Source organism: Paroedura picta, chromosome 18 (genome assembly GCF_049243985.1).
Source record: "Paroedura picta isolate Pp20150507F chromosome 18, Ppicta_v3.0, whole genome shotgun sequence".
In the NCBI taxonomy this organism is placed as follows: domain Eukaryota; kingdom Metazoa; phylum Chordata; class Lepidosauria; order Squamata; family Gekkonidae; genus Paroedura; species Paroedura picta.
Genome location: NC_135386.1, coordinates 8825001 through 8845148, shown reverse-complemented (window position 1 = coordinate 8845148; position 20148 = coordinate 8825001). Strand labels below are relative to the sequence as shown.

Sequence of the window (20148 nt, the reverse complement as noted above, 5' to 3'; positions counted from 1 at the left end):
CGTCAGGATCTCCCCGACCTAGACCAGCCTTTTCCAACTTTTCTTACCATTGAGGAACCCCTGAGACATTCTTCAGGCTTCAAGAAACCCCAGAAGTGGCGCAATCATGTAGAATATGATTGGGAAGCAGAGCTGTGGGCACGCCCACCCGGGGCCCCTCCCCTTCCCATCCTCTCCAGGCTCATCATTGGTCAATTGGCCTCCTAAGCCTCCGGGGAGGGCGGTATATAAGTATGATAGATGGATGGATGGATGGATGGATGGATGGATCCACCTTGAGTCCCAAGAGGAAGGTGGGTGGGTGGGTGGGTGGGTGGATGGACGGACGGACGGACGGACAGACGATGATGGATGGATGGATGGATGGATGATGAATGGATGTATGGATGGATGGATGATAGATAGATAGATAGATAGATAGATAGATAGATAGATAGATAGATAGATAGATAGATAGATAGATAGATAGATAGATAGATAGATAGATAGATAGATAGATAGATAGATTTGGGAGGAGGATAAATATTTAGCAAATTTTAAGAATATATACAAAATTCATTAACTCCCACCCGTTCAGGAAACCCTTCCAGGGCTGTCAAGGAACCCCAGGCTTTCAGGAAACCCTGGTTGAGAAAGCCTGACCGAGACTGACACTCTAACCACGGTTAGCAGCCAGACGCGCCTTCTGCTCACCGTCATCAAGCCTCCGACAAGGTCACTTGTATGAGGGTCTTCATCTTTTGTCCCAAGCTGGGGAGAGTATAGCTCGGTGGTCCTCAGAATTTCAAGGACGCGATCCAAAGCTTCAGCAACCGGCATGGGACTGCTTTCTTGTGCAGCATTGATTATATTTATCACCTACGGCGAAAGAAAAGGAGCCGCACATAAGCACGTGATGCTGCCTTACCCTGAATCATCCCATTTGTCCTTTCAAGTTTGGTGCGGTTTGCAGGCGGGAAGGAATACACCAAGTACAGTGCCTCCATGAACAAGCGCATGAAGAATTTTGCTAACCCTGCTGGATATTACAGGCCTCAGGGATGGAGAAAGAGGAACGAAAAAAGCTAGTTCTCGGAATTTCTTGGGACAATGGAAGATCCATAAGCTTTGTTCCTTCAACCCCAACAAGAATTCTCCCCAAGTCCTGGAAAATCCCTGGCTCATTTAAAATAAAGATGGGTGGGTTTTGCCCGCCTGTACTAGTCGGCCTCACAATTGGGTGAAAGCTACTCCAGCTGTTTCTTAGAGAGAGCCAGGTCTACCTTGGGACGCTCAAACGTCTATTCAAAACTAGACTTTCATGCAAAGTCGACTCAAGAAGAGAGAAACACGCTCTTTCTTGACATGCAAAAAGATTTTTGCTGGCCCGACTGCATTCCAAAGCGACGAAAGCCCCAAGGAAGCAGCTTAAGTGTTTAAGCGAACGGATATAACAAACAGGGAATTCTCTTGCACAGGCCCATGAAAACAGACAGGAGCTGTGCGCGACCGCAAACGAAAGATAGAACGAAATCTACAAGTGCTGGATGGAAAGCAGCAGCATCTCACCTTAGTAATTGGTGCTTCAATAGTCATGGAATGTATCCTGGCCATGGACGAGTGCCTTCTCTGAGAACTGCCTATGCGGGGAAACACACAACACGGTTAACCCATCGGAATTCGGGACGTGAGCATAAACATTTCAGCGGTTCACCTGCCATGACTGTTATCTGAGACAACCTATCACAGCACAGCTCTTGGGAAAAATGCGGGGGCCTAAACTTATTTGCCCATGCCACACAGCCCAGGAAAATGGGTTGGACAACATAGAAAGTGGGGAAATAAGTTTCCCCTTTGCATTTTTCCCCCATGCAAAGGTCTGCTGTGTTACAGCAAAAGGTAAAAACGAAATGGCCCAAGCTGGTTTTTCTCCCTAAAGCAGGGGTAGTCAACCTGTGGTCCTCCAGATGTCCATGGACTACAATTCCCATGAGCCCCTGCCAGCAAACGCTGGCAGGGGCTCATGGGAATTGTAGTCCATGGACATCTGGAGGACCACAGGTTGACTAACCCTGCCCTAAAGCACTGGCTCAGAGTGAAATGGCTAAAAACAGGAACTGGTGAATTATACTGTGTGTGTTTTTTAACTACCTGCAGGCAATCCTTATGGGCAGGGAGACAAGAAAAGCTGAATCCAACGCTCTCCATAAACTGCAAATTAATTAAAAGGTGTGCAATGTCTCTCACGTTGCATAATGTGTTTTACATTATCTATTTTGGCTTTGCTTGTCTTCAGTGCTATCGAGAGAAGCAAAGAGACCTACAGGAGACAGACTGGAGCGTGTCCAGAGGAGGGCAAGAAAGATGGTGAGGGGTTTGGGGACCAAGACGTATGAGGAGCTTGGTCTGTTTAGCCTGGAGAGGAGATGACTGAGAGGGGATCTGATAACCCTCTTCAAGTATTTAAAAGGCTGCCATATGGAGGATGGAGCAGAATTGTTCTCTCTTGCCCCGGAGGGACAGACCAGAACCAATTAATGCAAAAGAAATTCTGTCTAAACATCCGGAAGAAGTTCCTGACCATTAGAGCGGTTCCTCAGTGGAACAGGCTTCCTCGGGAGGTGGTGGGTTCCCCATCTTTGGAAATGTTTAAACAGAGGCTGGAGAGCAATCTAATGGAGAGGCTGATTCTGTGAAGGTCCAAGGGGGTGGCAGGTGACAGTAGATGAGCGTAGGGTTGTGAGTGTCCTTCATAGTGCAGGGGGTTGGACTAGATGACCCAGGAGGTCCCTTCCAACTCTGTTATTCTATGATTCTAGGATAAGTCTTATTCTTCCAATATTTTACCTACACACTCCCAAGCACATCTTGTGGAAAGAAACGGAGGGCCAGGGAATTGGGGATTCTGCAACAGGGGGCCCTCCCTTTCGTGTTCAAGGGTCTTAAATGTTTGAGAAGCAGATTTTTGAAAAAGGAAACGGACAGGCGTGGAACCAACCATCACTGCCCCGAGATGTAGTGGACCGGACATCCAAAGAACCCTTCCTCCGGTCTTTGTGCCTGCAAGACTGGATATCTGTAGGGATAATAAAGCCATCATGTTATTATTGCAAGGAACTCCCATTTGAAAAAGCCAGCGTGCGTCAGATTCCACCTGCAGGATCCAGTACGTTTAAAGTGATTGGCCTTTTATAGGAACTTCTGTGCTTTTTTGCCAGTCTAGTTGCAGGTGACTTACAATGAACATGTACAGTTTTCAAGGAAAGAGATGTCCAGAGGTGATCTGCCACTGCATTCCTTTATATAACAAAATCAGAGTCCAGGGGCACCTTTAAGACCAACAAAGATTTATTCAAGGCGTGAGCTTTCGAGTGCTTGCTCAAGGCAGTGCCTGCCGCCTGCTCTTTTTGCATGGTCTTCTACTCAAAACAACTTGGAAAACAAAAAAAACAACAACCCTGTCACTCAAGTCATCTTTGAAGTCCATTAAGAGATTATTCATGGAGGAGTTGATGGTTCGACTAAGAACTGCAGTATACAATCAGTGCGGGGGGGGGGGGGGGCAGGAAACTTGGGTGGAACATAATATTTTAATTACAGCTTCCATCCCAAATAAATCAATTTAGCTAGCAGATAAACCCTGGCCGGGCTCCTGGCAAAAGAGCTTTTCTTGACGTAGCATACCTGTCTGGGACTCGGCCTGAACACATTCAGCCTGCAGAATGACAGGAGAAAAACGGGTAATTAGTAGGCGTGCCCGGGTCAGCTGGGAACAGGGTTGCCAACCTCCCCACAGGGCCTGGAGATCTCCTGGAATTACTATTCGTCCACCGTTCCCCTGGAGACAATGTCAGCATTGGAGGGTGGACTCTAGAGGAAGCTTTCTCAACCAGGGTTTCGGGAAACCCTGGGGTTTCTTGACAGTCCTGGAAGGGTTTCCCGAATGGGTGGGCGTTAGTCAATTTTTAATATCTTTTTAAAAATGTGTTAAACATTCACTGGGTGATATGACCATATATGGTCATGTTGACCCTCTCCCCGCAAAATGGCCAATGATGGGCCTGGAGGGGGTGGGGAGGGGAGGGGCCCCAGGTGGGCGTGTCCACAGCTCTGCTTCCCAACCGCATTCTGCATGATCACGTCACTTCCGCTATTTCTGGAAGCCTGAAGAATGTTCCAGGGGTTTCTCAATGGTTAAAAAGTTGAAAAAGGGGGCTCTAGAGCAGGGGTAGTCAACCTGTGGTCCTCCAGATGTCCATGGACTACAATTCCCATGAGCCCCTGCCAGCAAGCGCTCATGGGAATTGTAGTCCATGAACATCTGGAGGACCACAGGTTGACTACCCCTGCTCTAGAGCATCCTGCTCTTGCTAAGCTCTTCCCCATATACCACCCTTCCCAGTCTCCACCCCCAACCCGAAGTTGATGACGCTATCTAGGAATAAAGTTATGTCTTGAAGAAGGCCACCTAACAAGCCCCACTCACCTTATTATTGTCGTTGCAGGGGCTGCTAAGTGACACATAGTGTCTAATTTTTCTGCAAGGAGCAAATGGGGGAAAGGTTAGCAATTGCGCATCTGCTCAAAAACCATTCGGTTCTGGTTTCAGTTTTGCTAAGAAATCATTATTTATTTATTTTAGATTTGTCCCCATCCCTCCCCTCCCGGAGCCAGCCCGGCTCGTGGCGGTTTACCGCAAAAACAAAGAGACAACACAATGTAATAAAACGACAGAGAACCTCAACAATACCTCGATGGCGGGAAACAATCCAGACACGCTCGATGGGCTGATGGAAACCACTGTTCTGCACCACTGGGTGTTACGGGAGCAGACCTTCAAGAGTTCCTTGGAGGATCCCACCATGACTAGAGGTCCCTTGGAGGATCCCACCAAGGGTGAAGGCTAGAGGTCTTGCCCTCATCCTTGCCCTCATTCATGAGCAATGCTCTACTTTTGAACACTCCGCACTCCACGGGGATCTGCCATCCCATAACAGCCATCACAACCGGTTGTACTAAGCCTGCATCTCTCGTCTTTGCCGCTGTGGCCAGAACTCAATTCGAGCCATTCCTCTGGCATCGTCACCACTGCATGGGTCAACTGGCTCAGCTTAAGGGCAACAAGATCCAGGCCTGGGCCTTGAACAGTGTATGGCGTAGTTCAACCCTGATAATTCTCGCACTATGAAGGCTGAAAGCTCTTTTTTAAAAAAATGAAGGCCAAAATCCTCCACGTGAATGATCTCCTTGTTTACCCCAGTGCAGTGGTCCCCAACCTTTTTTCGGCTGGGGATCGGCAGGGCGACGGCCGCGCCTGCGCAGCGCGCCTGCGCGGCCAGGCCGCCACGCGCATATGTGCGCTGCGCGGCCGAAATCGCGCATGCGCTGCACTCTTGCGCATGCGTGCATGCGCGAAAGTGCCGCACATGCGCGATTTCGCCTGCGCAGCTCGCATGTGCGCATGCGCGGCCAGGCTGCTCCATTTGTTCCTGGAAACACATCACAGCGATCCAAAGTCGCCCTTGCTGCTTTTCCACACTTACCCTCCCTGTCCAATGACGGGTATTATTTTCACATTTTGCTGTATGCTCTCTCCGTTCTTCTTTTTGGCGTAATACGTTCCTTGCCATTCCTGTGGACGAGATTGGAGGATAAGGGACGACGACGTTGACAATGCATAGGCCATACGTACTAATCGTGTGCTCTTTTGCAATGCGATACAATCCCAACACCAAGGAGAGAAAATGGGATTTCGGAAGCATCTCAAAGCCAGTCCTTGGCTCCCTTTCCCAGCACTCCCCCCAAATACCCCTTGCTCAGCCGCCTAGTCTGTTCCCTCAGATCTCTCCCCTCCTTCTTCGCCTTCCTCTATCTGGTCTGCTCAGTGCCTGGATCACCGCACCCTTCTTTCCTGTTCCCAAAACTTCTTGAGATGAAAACCATAAAACACAGGAAGGCTGGGCTGGCATGGCAAATCGACTTCCCTGCCCAGCCAGCGGATGCAGACGTTCCAGACAAACAGGTTCAAAGCTGCCTTTCTTGCTTGTCATAGGGACATGTTGGAAGGGAGGGCAGCAGGGGAAAGCTCTCAGCAGCACGTAACCTCTTTTTGTGTTCTTTTTGAATGACCTTCACATGGCTTCAAACTTTCGGTCCCGTTGATCTATCCGAATTTCTCTCTGTCTCATCCTGAGGTCACCACAAACCTCAATTTTTTTTGGGGGGGGGGATCGTCTTAAAAACAGGATGTATACCAGGACAATATTGTCATGCTGAAAAAGCACAAAGCTCTAAACGACCGAATTTAAGCTACCACGTGACAAAAGTATATGATTCATATGGATAATTTGTTGTAAAATATATGGAATGATTCCAGAATATTTAAACTGTTTGGACGTTATCGTTTCATACTTTAAAAAGATGTCCTAACCAAGTATTTCTTGCATTTAATAATAGTATTGTATTTACTCAAAAGGAAAATACCTCTGAATGTAAGAGGACACCCGAAAAAAAATTATATATCCCCAAAAGTGTTTACTGGTTGTAAATGCAATTTCTGTGCTAAGTGCAAGATTTCTGCCCAAGCCCTTTTTGATATACTTCTAATATTAATACTACTATTGTTGTTATAAAAACCTAAGTTCCATGTACCATTTTCTACGTTTAATGTAAAACGCCCTGAGACATCATAGCGAGGGGCGGTATATAAATACAATGAATGAATGAATGAATGAATGAATGAATGAATGAATGAATGAATGAATGAATCATAGAGTTGGAAGGGGCCATACAGGCCATCTAGTCCAACCCCCTGCTCAACGCAGGATCAGCCCAAAGCATCCTAAAGCAGGATGAATGAATGAATGAATGAATGAATGAATGAATGAATGAATGAATGAATGACATACATGGAAAAAGCTTGCATTTGAACTGCAGTAAATACAGTATGACATCTTGAGTGTGTTTGCTACCTCCCACATTTTAACCATCCAAAGACACAATGATAATGAAGGCTTTTCCTTCTAATAATTTGCAGCAGGCAACTTAGTGCTACTTGTAAGGAGACACAGCTGGCTTCTGTTCTCACACACTTTCTCCCCACAGGTGTGCAGCATAACCCCAAAGTCCTGATTTTGGCAGCTTCCTCTCCAATTCCCATACGCCACAGCATCCGAATGCAGGAACACAGGCAAACGGGCGACGCTTTGCTCTTGACACAAATCAGGATTTTAAACTGCGGCTTAAATCCCAATTTGGGGTCGATTGGGGGGGACGGACGGGGGACGCACCTAGGATCGAATCTATCAGCCATTCCAGAATGCCCTTGGGCAAGTTCCCAGCCTATCCCGTTTCAGGAGGCTTCCGTGAGACTAAAGCAAGAAAAGAAAAATCCATGTCCCGAGCCCCTTGGTAAGGAAGAGCAAGGACAACAGGAAAAACGCAGCTGAAAATCAAGCTCTCCTTGGGCCAGAGCAAAAAAAACCCCTCATTCTAGCTTTTGCTCCTCCGGTGAGTTTGAACACACTCCAGGGAACCCTGTGGCACTTCTAGGCTCATGGCTAGATGCAAACAGTGGCAACCGGAGCATTTCCTTTCCCCATCAGGGCTCTGATGCGCGCTCCGTGAGTCATCACTCCCTTACACTGGACTCCTGGATGTACGAATGCGAATCCGCACATGTCGCTTGTGATTCATTGCAGCATCTTCCCCCAACGCAGCATCAGTAGCGGGGTGCTTCTTAATGCGGCGTTCGCCGTCACCCAATTAGTTCACCTGACTCACACAGGGGCTACGAGGAACCTGTGACGGAGAGGCGTGCGTCTGTGTTCAGTCGTTTTCGGCCCCAGCACCCTTGTACGGCTGGGTTTCTTTGCTGCCCGTCCACCTGTGCCCCCTGGTTAGGAGCCACAGGCCCAATGACGTCATCACCCCCGAGGATGCTGGGACCCGCTTTCCGTTCGCACGGGGGAAATGCAGCGGGCAGCCAGATAAGGAACAGACACTAATGATGCCCTGCCACAAATATGGCCCCAGTTTGCCTGTACTGAAAAGATGACCCCTTCGGCTAAACTGGACATGACAGCCATGAAGAGCCAGTTTGGTGTAGGGGTTAGGAGTGCGGACTTCTAATCTGGCAAGCCGGGTTTGATTCCCCGCTCTCCCACATGCAGCCAGCTGGGTGACCTTGGGCTCGCCACGGCACTGAGAAAGCTGTTCTGACCGGGCAGTGATATCAGGGCTCTCTCAGCCTCACCCACCTCGCAGGGTGTCTGTTGTGGGGAGAGGAAGGGGAAGGCGACTGTAAGCCGCTTTGAGCCTCCTTCGGGTAGAGATAAGCTGCATATAAGAACCAACTCTTCTTCTTCTTCCATCTCCTTCTGAAAGGGATTTTAAAATGCCACAAGGCATAAGGTGCTCTTGTCACTCCCCCCCCCCTATTCTTGCTGAAATAAGTGTGTGTGTGGCGGGGGGGGGGGAATGCACTAGTTTAAGCATCTTCAAGTGCTGGGACGGGGTAGGGTGGGGACAAACAAAGCTCATCCTGCTGCTCTGCGTGCACAATCACGGTCAGGCATTTTTAATCACAAAGAAGAAGAGTTGGTTTTTATACCCTGCTTTTCTCTACCCTAAGGAGTCTCAAAGCATCTTACAATTGCCGTCCCTTTCCTCTCCCCACAACAGACACCCTGTGAGGTAGGTGGGGCTGAGAGAGTTCGGACAGGGATGCTCTGGGAGAACAGCACTATCAGGACTGTGACTAGCCCGAGGTCACCCAGCTGGCTGCATGTGGAGGAGGAGCGGGGAATCAAACCCGGCTCGCCTGATTAGAAGCCACCGCTCTTAACCACGACACCAAGCTGTTAAAAATGGCGGCAGGGTCCTCATAGTGGCTGTGAAGATTTTCTCTCATCTAGTTTGGCCCACTGTTCCCCCCGTAGCGGAAATGCCCACTTGCCGCTAGTAAAGGCTTTGTGGCTTAAGGCTGGGGTAGTCAACCTGTGGTCCACCCGATGTCAATGGACTACAATTCCCATGAGCCCCTGCCAGCAAACGCTGGCAGGGGCTCATGGGAATTGTAGTCCATGAACACCTGGAGGACCACAGGTTGACTACCCCTGGTCTAAAGGACACGGAGACACAATCTACCCCTGGCTTAAGGTGCTGAAATGACCATGCTTCCCCCAGGTCAGCACTAAGAAAATACACAATTTGAACTTAAAGTCTAATTCACCTGTTTTGCACCAAGACGCCAAGTGCATTTGAGACAACTCCAGTGGGCACCTTAAAATGCCTCCAGTTGAACCCCAGGATAAAGAAAAGAATAATGCAAAGTCTCTACGGATTTTGCCATGCTGGCTTTTTATACATTTGGTGATTAGCTGAGCAAGGTCAGGGTCTGGGATTCCTGGCCTTGCTAAGCTAATCACTGGTTGCCTGTATAAAAAATGCTGTGTCATTCTCCACTGTAAAAGAATGTTAATTTCTGCAGCGAATGTTCTGGTCTGTATTTACCCGATACTTTCATTGTCTTGCTCCATGTCCAACGGAGAATTTATTTATCTTACATTGTCTATCGATCAAACTGTACCCATTTGGGGGAATTAATTTTTTATCCTGTCTTTTTAATACTAGCTCTAATAACTTTGGAATAGCTTTCATTAAGGGGGATCTCTACTACCTCTGTTTAAAATAAAGTCGTTTTAACAAATTCCCCTGGATGAAATCTGTGTGGTGAAATCAGTAGGGACTTTGTATAATAAAGCATTCATTCATCACCTGGATTCCCCCCCCCCCCATTTGTTTCTCCACAAGTGTCCATTGGAGTCATGTTTAAGCCCTTGTAAGGTAAAGGTAAAGGTATCCCCTGTGCAAGCACCAGGTCATGTCTGACCCTTGGGGTGACGCCCTCTAGCGTTCTCATGGCAGACTCAATACGGGGTGGTTTGCCAGTGCCTTCCCCAGTCATTACCGTTTACCCTCCAGCAAGCTTTCATTAAGGGGTACTCATTTTACTGATCTCGGAAGGATGGAAGGCTGAGTCAACCTTGAGCCGGCTGCTGGGATCGAACTCCCAGCCTCATGGGCAGAACTTTCAGACTGCATGTCTGCTGCCTTACCCCTCTGTGCCACAAGGGGCTCTAAGCCCTTGTAATACTGGCCAAATTGAAACAATTTCACACTTATTATTGTATTGTTCCTATTATACTAGTATCAGGAATAATTTAATTTTACCATTGCTGTCACATTATATCAGACATTCAGCTTTAGTTATAGTTTAGTTAATTTTTTGTTAAGGGATAAAAACCCAATTATATCCCAGATGGTAGCAGAATTTCTCTTCATCTCTGAATGTCTGAAGGACAGTAAAGTACAGGCAAATATCATTTGATCTGAATGTCTGTCCAAGTCCCTGAAGGTTAATGAAATGAACAAGTTGATTTTTAATTCCTGCAACTATTTTGTCCCCATACATATTTGAATATGATCAACCCGTAAATATCCTTTCATGGAAAACAATACATTTTCGATTATCATCTGTTTTAATATTGTGTTAGTATCCTAATGATTTTGTAAGTGATATTTTTGTATCCTGTCCTAATTACTGTTATTTGTTATTAATTTTATTTTATTTATTTTATTTTATTTTAGGTTTCATATATTATCCAGATGGCTCAAACTGGTGGAATAAATCTACTACTAATCGTGATTTCCTGCATTGTCAATCCTTCCTTCCTTCCTTCCTTCCTTCCTTCCTTCCTTCCTTCCTTCCTTCCTTCCTCCCTCCCTTCCTCCTTCCTTTCTTCCTGTTACCTTCCTCCTTCCTGTTACCTTCCTTCCTTCCTGTTACCTTCCTTCCTTCCTTCCTTCCTTCCTTCCTTCCTTCCTTCCTTCCTTCCTTCCTTCCTTCCTTCATTCATTCATTCATTCATTCTATTTGTATACTGCCCTCCCCTGAGGCTCAGGGTGATTCACATGGAAGATAAACAATACATGGAACTTGTTTCTTCATAACATATCATATAACTGGACTGTAGCAATAACAACAATAACAATAGTGACCGTAGCTGAAGGTAACAGTCTAATCCATAACAGTTCGAACAGGTCCATGGTTCTGGTGTCTGGGTTCTTGCAAGGGAGGTTCAGGGGTCCTGCAGATGTTACTGATTCTGGTCAACCTCAACCAAACGCCTGGTGGAAGAGCTCTCTTTTGCAAGCCCTGCGGAACTGCTTTAGATCTGTCAGGGGGTTGGACTAGATGACCCAGGAGGTCCCTTCCAACTCTATAACTATGATTCCATGACACTGCTACGTCCCCTTTTGTCCAGTTGGAAGCCAGCAGCTTTCCATCTGTCAGTACTGGCTCATCAGGCTAATCGCAAAGTGAACAGAAACTGAGCAGAGTTTCTCTGGCGGAAACAACTCCGGGGGTTGTTGAAAAGCCACAAATATTGCCCGTTCTGCAATGTGTCGCTTGCTTCCAAAACCCGAAAACTTCCCAAATCTCCACACACGGTTAAAAGACGCGCAAAATGATACGGGCACTTTACCTTTTCGATCTTGATGCAAGAATTAATAGTTTCAAGGAGATCGGCTTTTTTTTCATTTGGAGGCACTTCTGTTAATTCCTTTCCTATTAATTCACCGTTTTCATAGCCCATCATTGTTTCAAATGCGGGATTTATGTACTGCGGAGGGAGGAAAAAAGGTCACCCTGGGGAAACCAGTGCAGGGGTGGGGGTGGGGGTTGCAGATCCACCCGTGCCCTGGCCGAATTTTAAATCTTACAATGCATTTCTCAAGTCAGGAAAAAAAAATGCTTTCTTCATCCTCAATCCTTAAAAAAAAGCCACTTTTGATTTTCACCTCTCCGCCCCCCACGTTACAGTCCGGATCCGTGAACGTAACTTCCAAATCCTGGTGGGAGCTCATGGAATTCCGAGAGCAAAAATTAATTAAAATTTGAGACTCATCACAAACCAGGCGACACGCTAGCACCTCAAAATATCCAACACAGCGATCTAGACCGAAATTGTGCTGCGGAAAGTCTGTGGTAGTTGTGACTACAGTTGTATAGTTCTATTACTCCTTGAGAACTGTTAAGTTTGCCCGGCATTTGTGCAGCTGCCGACTTCAGCTTTTTAATTGAAATAACCTTTTATTCTTCTTTATTCTTTATTTATTTTTTTATTATTAGATTTCTATACCGCCGCTCACCGTAGCCTCGCTACGAGTTCACTTCTTATACTGTAAGCCACCTTGAATAATAAAACACAACAGATACATCTCTGAAGTCCAAGTAAGCAAGCTTGAGATCTAAGAGTCTTCTTCTTTTTTGAGCTATCAAACAAGACCCCAAAGCCCAGGCCTGTCCAAGCACACAGCTATCTATGAACATCGGTTTCAGCTTAATAAATATTTCACGGTACAATCCTAAACACAGTACAAGCCTACATCCTTCTAAATCCAATGAAATCAATGGGCTTCAGAAGGGTGTAACTCTGCAATGTCAATCAAAAATAATGTTTGAATGGAAATCTCTCTTATCCAGAGTTCATCCAGGAAACAAAGTTCAGCAAAGAGATTCTACTAGGGTTTTGCGAAAACGGAAAACAAAAATTACATCTGGCTAAATCGCTTTCTGAACTGGATACGATCTCAGTAAAGCCGTAGAATGATCCTTGACACTCCTAAGGAAAAAAACCAAACAAACCTGTATTACGTGGTCTTCGTCTGTGATCTCAATGGCTTCTTGACTATTTTCTAATGCGGTAAATATTGAATTACAAGCCCTGAAAACACAAGGTGCAAGCTAATTAGAGCTGAGTGGCAGGGCGTGTCATTTCTGAAAACCTTAAAAATTAAGTTTCTACACAAATAAATCACAGGACAAGCAACCAATTCAAGCACAAAAGACTTCCTCTTTTGGAGACTAATAGCAGCAAATCTGGGTGAATGACCTTCTGCTGCCCCCAACTTAAAGATCAGGAAAAGAAGAGTGAAGTCACGCATATTTTACTCGGAAGCAAGCCCCACTGAGTTCAGGGACGATTACAACCAAGTAAGGGAACACAGGATTTTAACCTTAACTTGTAAGAAGGGGACGAAGTTGTAAGCCACTCTGGGTTCCCACTGGGGAGAAAGTAGAGTACAAATGAAGTAAATAAACATCAGTTATGGTTGGAAGAAGAAGAAGAAGAAGAAGAAGAAGAAGAAGAAGAAGAAGAAGAAGAAGAAGTTCATTCTTATATGCCTCTTTTCTCTACCCAAAGGAGTCTCAAAGTGGCTTACAGCCATCTTCCCTTTCCTCTCCCCACAACAGACACCCTGTGAGGTGGGTGAGGCTGAGAGAGTCCTGATATTCCTGGTGAGCCCAAGGTCACCCAGCTGGTTGCATGTGGGGGAGCACGGAATTGAAACCGGTATGCCAGATTAGAAGTCCACACTCCTAACCACGACACCAAGCTGGTCCTCCAGAATACCTAGCTTGGGCCTCATTTAGGGATGCCAGCCTCCAGGTGGGACTTGGAGCTCCCCTAGAATTACAGCTCATCTTCAGACTACACAGATAAGTTTCCCTGGAGACAATAGATGCTTTGAAGGGTGGAATCTCTGGCATTGTACCCCCCTGAGGACCCTGTCCTCCTCAAACTCCACCCTTAAATCCTTAGAGGTCTAGATCTAAAAATCACAGACTGACTTTGAATGGTCCACTCTAGAAGTCATTGGGACACCTCTCAAGGACAGCTGCCTATCTCTCGATACCGGGGAGCTGATGCTTAGTTTGGATATCCCCCCCCCCAAAAAAAACAACACAGGCTAAAATTACCGTAGTTTAAATTGTGCCCGCACTTCTCCGTATTCCAGTTGAATGAGTTCATTGTAACAGGCCATGATGTTGGTGTTTTCTATGTACCTCTACAGAACCAAAACAACAGCGGAAAATTCATCATTTCAGTTGTTTGCTTATCTAGGGATAAAACTGAGGTTTAAAATCTATTTTTAAAACATCTTGCTGCGGCTACCTGCGAGACACAGGGGTGGATCTTGACTGGCCCTTCAGTGGGCATAAGGAACAGGATTTTGAGGGGCCTTTGCAGCTTCCACAAGATGGGGCTAGTGAGGAAATAGCAATCTGCCAGCAGTAGTTCTTGCACCCGCAAAACCTACTGTTGAGATCCGAGACATATTCTTCTGCTTTACTAATTAGCCCTTTCCTTCTCCGCCCCCATATTTGATGTGAAAACAGCTTATGCGGCAGCCATGGGGAAAATCTTTAAGATATGCAATGAAAAATGCCATGGAAATCCATTATGGAAGTAATCGTTGCATGGCAATGTTTAAAGCAGGGGTAGTCAACCTGGGGTCCTCCAGATGTCCGTGGACTACAATTCCCATGAGCCCCTGCCAGCAAACGCTGGCAGGGGCTCATGGGAATTGTAGTCCACGGACATCTGGAGGACCACAGGTTGACTACCCCTGGTTTAAAGGACACGGAGACACAATCTGTAAACATCCAGGAGGCCAGGCACGAGGTGTGTGCTTCATGAGTGATCTTAACACTGCAGCCCTGCATCCCGGTGGCTCTGTTATTTTTTATTTCAAAACTTCAAAAACCAGCACTTTCGTCTGGTGGAGATCTTTAATTTCACATTAAAAGTAATTTGACAGTAAAGACTGGAAGTTTCCAAAAACAAAAATTCTATGGAACAATTATGATTTTTCAGGATAAATATACTGCTCAGTATATTAAAAAAGGTAAAGGTATCCCCTGTGCAAGCACCAGGTCATGTCTGACCCTTGGGGTGACGCCCTCTAGCGTTTTCATGGCAGACTCAATACGGGGTGGTTTGCCAGTGCCTTCCCCAGTCATTACCGTTTACCCCCCAGCAAGCTGTGTCCTCATTTTACCGACCTCGGAAGGATGGAAGGCTGAGTCAACCCTGAGCCGGCTGCTGGGATTGAACTCAACCCTGAGCCGGCTGCTGGGATTGAACTCCCAGCCTCATGGGCAAAGCTTTCAGACGGCTGCCTTACCACTCTGCGCCACAAGAGGCTCGCTCAGTATATTATGTATATCATATTTTAGTTATCATAAAGTGCCTGGATTACTGAAAACTGAATATGTTCTGAAAACTTAAGTTGGGTCACACAATCATACAGGCCGCCTAGTCCAGCCCCCTGCTCAATGCAGGATCAGCTTAAAGCATCCAGGAGAAGGATCTGTTCAGCTGCTGCTTGAAGACCGCCAGTCTCGAAGACCCCACCTCCTTAGGCAGCCCATTCCTTTGGTGAACTACTCTGACTGTGAATTTACCCCCTGACATCTAGGCGGTAACATTCTACATGTAGTTTTAAACCCATCTCTTGGGGGTCTTCTCCTCTGCTGCCTAACAGGAACTGCTCCCTGCCCTCCTCCAAGTGACAACCTTTCAGATACTTCAAGAGAGCCATCCTGTCCCCTCTCAACCTCCTCTTCTCCAGGCCGAACATTCCCAAGTCCCTCAGCTTTTCCTCAACCAGCTGAGAAAAGAGACAGAAGAGCATCTGTCCAGAGACATGGGCTATAGCCAGACTCAAACGTTCGTCACAAACAAATTCACTTACCCTGGTGAATCCAGCAGAAATGAGGGGCAGTATTGAAGTTTCTTCACGTTCTGCATGTCTTAAAAACAGAATTGTAACAAGAGATCAGAAACTGCTAATGTATTGCTCTTACTATTATCAGAAACCGCTAATTGTTGCTTTGGTGGATTCTCCTCTCAACGGCTGCTGGCAAACTCCTGGGTCCCTTCCAAAGAGTATACCTGATATGGCCCTCGTGACCATTATCCCAGCAATGGTCACATGTGGGCACAGATCCAAGTCGATTCCTCGGCAATCACATTTTTCTTTTAGCATTCTAAAAAAGTATATCCTGCTTCCCATCAGTAGCTTCCAAAGTGGCTTGTCGTTGAGCACAAGCATTATATTTGCAAAACATCTTATTGCAAAATACATGATGACATAGTATATATATATATTGTTTATGCCCTCCCTTTGCACAACCTTTCTGCCACTGCACTCAGGGCCTTTTGCAGAGTGAAATAATTGCCTTCAGCATCACACACATGGTACAAAAGGGGGAAAGGCCAGGAAGGAAAATAAGCAAATTAAGGTTCCATCTCTGAGATAAAATGCAAGAACAGGAGAGAAGCCAAGTGCCAGCCCATGGAAGTAAGTCAGTTGGGTCTCCCACTTTGGCAGAACCCTCTAGCACAGTGGTAGTCAACCTGTGGTCCTCCAGATGTCCATGGACTACAATTCCCATGAGCCCCTGCCAGCAAACGCTGGCAGGGGCTCATGGGAATTATAGTCCATGAACATCTGGAGGACCACAGGTTGACTACCCCTGCTCTAGCACACACCCGAAACCACAGCTATGGTCGCACGCTAGAGAGTCTTCCCAGTGTGTTGATGTAACATTTTGTGTTGATGGAATAGGCTGCCTAAGGAGGTGGTGAGCTCCCCCTCACTGGCCGTCTTCAAGCAAAGGTTGGATACAGACTTTCCTTGGATGCTTTAGGATGCTCTGGGCTGATCCTGCGTTGAGCAGGGGGTTGGACTAGATGGCCTGTATGGCCCCTTCCAACTCTAGGATTCTGTGATTCTATGACTAGATGGCCTGTATGGCCCCTTCCAACTCTATGATTCTATGATTCTATGATTCTAACTTCCAAGGTGATATCAAGATGCTAGGTGAGCACCATTCAGGTAGGTCCCCATCCCCCAAAACTCTCTCACTGGGGAGTAGACATATTTGAACTCTCCTCTGCCCTCGATCCAGCCAGTTGGAATGACTTCTGATGGGAAGAGCTCTAGGAAGGAAGGATCAAAATGGCAGCTTGACCCCAGGGAAGCCTGGTTGGGGGATCTCAGTGTTTCACCTCTGTCCTTGATGTAGCCAGGTGAAACACCTTCAGCACACCTTTTAAGAAGTAGTTCTTAAAGGGCCTACCAGTGCTGTGAGAACAACCAGTTGTCCTGAGTAGGTTCTTCATTATCAGTGAAGTGGAACACAAATGAATGAAGAGAGGCAGAAGACACATTAATGAAACTCTTCCTTGTGTAGCCACTGTTTGTGAAACCCTTGTGAAACTAGGTCACTGTTTGTGTCACTTAGACCGTTTATGCACTGGGAACTTCACTGCCCCAGCTCTCATGCAGGAGCAAAAATCGGGGGCAGATGAGGTGCACCAGGCCAAATGCTCCCCCGTGTGGGTACAGGAAGAGGTGGGGCAACCTGCCACGACTAAAACTCCAGCCTGCAGTCCAGCATGAAACCTCCAGTGCATAAACGGTCTTACTGTCTCCAAGTAGAACTGACTACGTTCTCTGAAGAGCACCATGCTCAGCCAATTCCAACTGGCTAACGATCCCTGGACCCAAGGAAGCTTGTTGTACACACATCACACAAGGATGTAAGAATTTTTTTCTCTCTCTCTCTGCCAAATTTGAGCCTAATACTCAGCAGGCTAGCAACAAATCCCTTCACAACTGGTTACTTGGGTCTCTCCGTGTTAATAGGTTTACCATCATGGGCTTGGCGTTCATTCGTTATGGTACACGGCAACACAAAAGACATTTCTCACATACCTGCGCACAACACCAATAATAACCGTGTGTTCAGCTGATTTTGTTGATCGGATGGACCTTTGGAGGAAACAAATGAAAGCGGATGCAATTTCTTTACGGCACATTTTGAAATAAACTTTAGTGTTGTTTTTTATGGCGATCGCCTTGCTGGGACCCCTGAATCACCTGCCATAATTTCCTGAAGCTTCTTTCCAGGATGGAAAATAACAACAATACAAGCGGAACTGAGCATCTCCACAACTGAGAAAGGACAACGGATTTGAATTGCAAGCAGATTTGGGACCTGATCAGTCTGAAAAGTGGGATAATGAGTACATCAAACAAATGAAGGAATGGGAAATACACTTATATAATTTGGAGGGCGGGGGGACCATTATCCAATTTCTGAAAAGCAAACAGTTGAAAGTAGATTTGTGAAAATGTCCTTATAAAGTGACCTTATACTCACCCCCCCTGGGATTATTTTGTTGCAGTGAGGGCTGTAATACAAACCCTGAGAAAAAAGGTACGCACCCAGCGAGCAATTCTCTTGAATTCTCAGTTTACACACAAGCACACCTTCCCCCTGTTGCAAAGTGAACCGTTTTTGTCTCCTCTGGAAGCGCCAAATGAGCATCAATGAGCAGCTTTGGTGTCAGAAGGGCTGGAAGGTCACTATCATATATTTATTAGTGGTTGCATTACGTCACGAGCAAAAACTTAAAACCCAGGATGAAACTTCAGCTGCATTGTATCCAAAACTATAAAAATAGCAGCAGTTCCTATATGTCTTCCCATACAAATATTACAGTTTCATGGTACCCCTATGTCATGGGTCCTAGCCATGTATTCTAACCCCAGACCTCTGGTCAAGGCAGAGAAAATGATGTGGGAAAAGCATTCTCACTTCCTTTGTGTTTGCTGGTGTGATCTGGAATTTAAGCCTCCACCATCGAGTTTTGGAGACCTGTGAAGGGCAGCAACAGCCAATATCCAAGTTATCACAGACGTGTAAGTTGCTAGGCTAAAAAACACCTTGCAGTCTGCCATGGCAGCTTACCCACCAGGTGGCTGAGCCAGTAAAAGGCTAAAAGAAGTAAATCTGTGCTGAGAGGTTGTCAAAATTAGGGGTGTACGTTGGCCTCTTCCCATGCTGAAAGCATACCCCAAAAATTCCTTATATTTTGGAATCTCAAAAATAAATACAAATAAATGGGTTGAAAGGGGACTGCAGAGGAAACCGGGGGAAGCGTCTGAGACTGCTCCCTGCCTCTCAACTCTTTTCCCCACTTCTTCTGCAGTGCCTTTAAAACAGGCTGGTTTAAAGGGACTGCAGAAAAAAAATGGGAGGCAGACAGGTGAGAGGCAAGGAGACTGCTCCATGCCTCTCAGCTTCCCCTCACTTCTTCTATAGCCCCAGCATCTCAGCTGTTCCCCCTGGCTTTTTTGTGGTCCCTTTAAGCCAGGCTGGTTTAAAGAGACTGCAGGAGAAATCAGGGGGCAACAGCTAAGAGGCGGAAGCAATGTGCTCCTGGTGCTAAGCTGTATTTCGAGGCTTTGCCACTCTGCTGTTTTCCCCCCATTTCTTTTCATTTGGGGTCTATTGGACCTGGGAAAAAAATCCGGATTTCTGAAAAAAAATCCTGGACCAGAATACGTTGCCTGTATTGAGATCTGGGATTTTTCAGAAATCCTGAATGGGGGCAGAGGGTATCCAATAGACCTGAAACAGAAAATTGTACATTCCTAGTCAAAACTCTGGGCTGCTGTGCGCCTTGCAAAATACCCCAGGAACCTGTGAAGCTTCTCTAGAAAGAGGCTGCTGTGACAATCTCAGCGTGATGCACAGTTTGGGCTTAACCCAAGAGGTGATTCAGCTTCATCCCTTCCTCAGATTGGATCGTTCAATTGCATCCTCTCTGACAGAGATGAGGCAGAACTCCCTGCCTCTCGGGAAGGGGATGGGCACTCACCTGCATAGTGATTCTGCATCAAAGTATCTCGAATGCCTATGATCAATAATGATGATTTCATGATTCTTATCCAGGAAACATTCAAGAGCAGACTCAGGAGTCTTGGCAACGTTACACCGATATCCAGCTCTCTCACATGCCCAGCAGAACCCATTGCTCTGGTTGTCCTCTTTGGCAAACACTAGAAGAACCTAGGTCAAGAGAGACTGGACTTTAAAATGTATTTGTTGAAATGCACTTACATGTATTAAGTGAATCGATGGACAAATAGGCCCCGAGGACATCAATTCACACATAATCGGCTGGAATGTTCGACTGTAAAGGTTTTAATGGTTTTAAGTTTAGGGTTTTTTAAAGATGGATGGATGATGGATGATGAATGGAGAGAGAGAGAGAGAGAGAGAGAGAGAGAGAGAGAGAGAGAGAGAGAGAGAGAGAGAGAGAGAGAGATTTTATTTTTTCGATGGTGTAGTGGTTAGAGTCCAAAACAAAAAGTAGGAGATATCCTGGCCCAAACAAAGTCAAGAACCTAAAATGGTCAAAATAAAGGAAACGAACTTAAGCCAATATAGAGTAAAATACA

At 46.3% G+C, this 20148-nt stretch overlaps 1 protein-coding gene across 3 annotated transcripts in view; it reads right to left on the bottom strand.

Annotated features, from left to right (window-relative positions):
- Positions 1 to 20148, bottom strand: part of PDE8A (phosphodiesterase 8A) — a 110605-nt gene that overhangs the window by 12231 nt on the left and 78226 nt on the right. For all 3 annotated transcript variants that reach the window (XM_077317467.1, XM_077317468.1, XM_077317469.1), the window contains exons 3-14: positions 19566 to 19756; positions 17614 to 17670; positions 15586 to 15643; positions 13808 to 13896; positions 12692 to 12770; positions 11529 to 11666; positions 5523 to 5611; positions 4466 to 4517; positions 3664 to 3694; positions 2978 to 3055; positions 1549 to 1619; positions 694 to 858 (exon numbers count right to left, since the gene is read on the bottom strand). In XM_077317467.1, the coding sequence (XP_077173582.1) occupies positions 694 to 858; positions 1549 to 1619; positions 2978 to 3055; positions 3664 to 3694; positions 4466 to 4517; positions 5523 to 5611; positions 11529 to 11666; positions 12692 to 12770; positions 13808 to 13896; positions 15586 to 15643; positions 17614 to 17670; positions 19566 to 19756 (1098 nt within the window). The remainder of the gene's footprint in view (positions 1 to 693; positions 859 to 1548; positions 1620 to 2977; positions 3056 to 3663; positions 3695 to 4465; positions 4518 to 5522; positions 5612 to 11528; positions 11667 to 12691; positions 12771 to 13807; positions 13897 to 15585; positions 15644 to 17613; positions 17671 to 19565; positions 19757 to 20148) is intronic.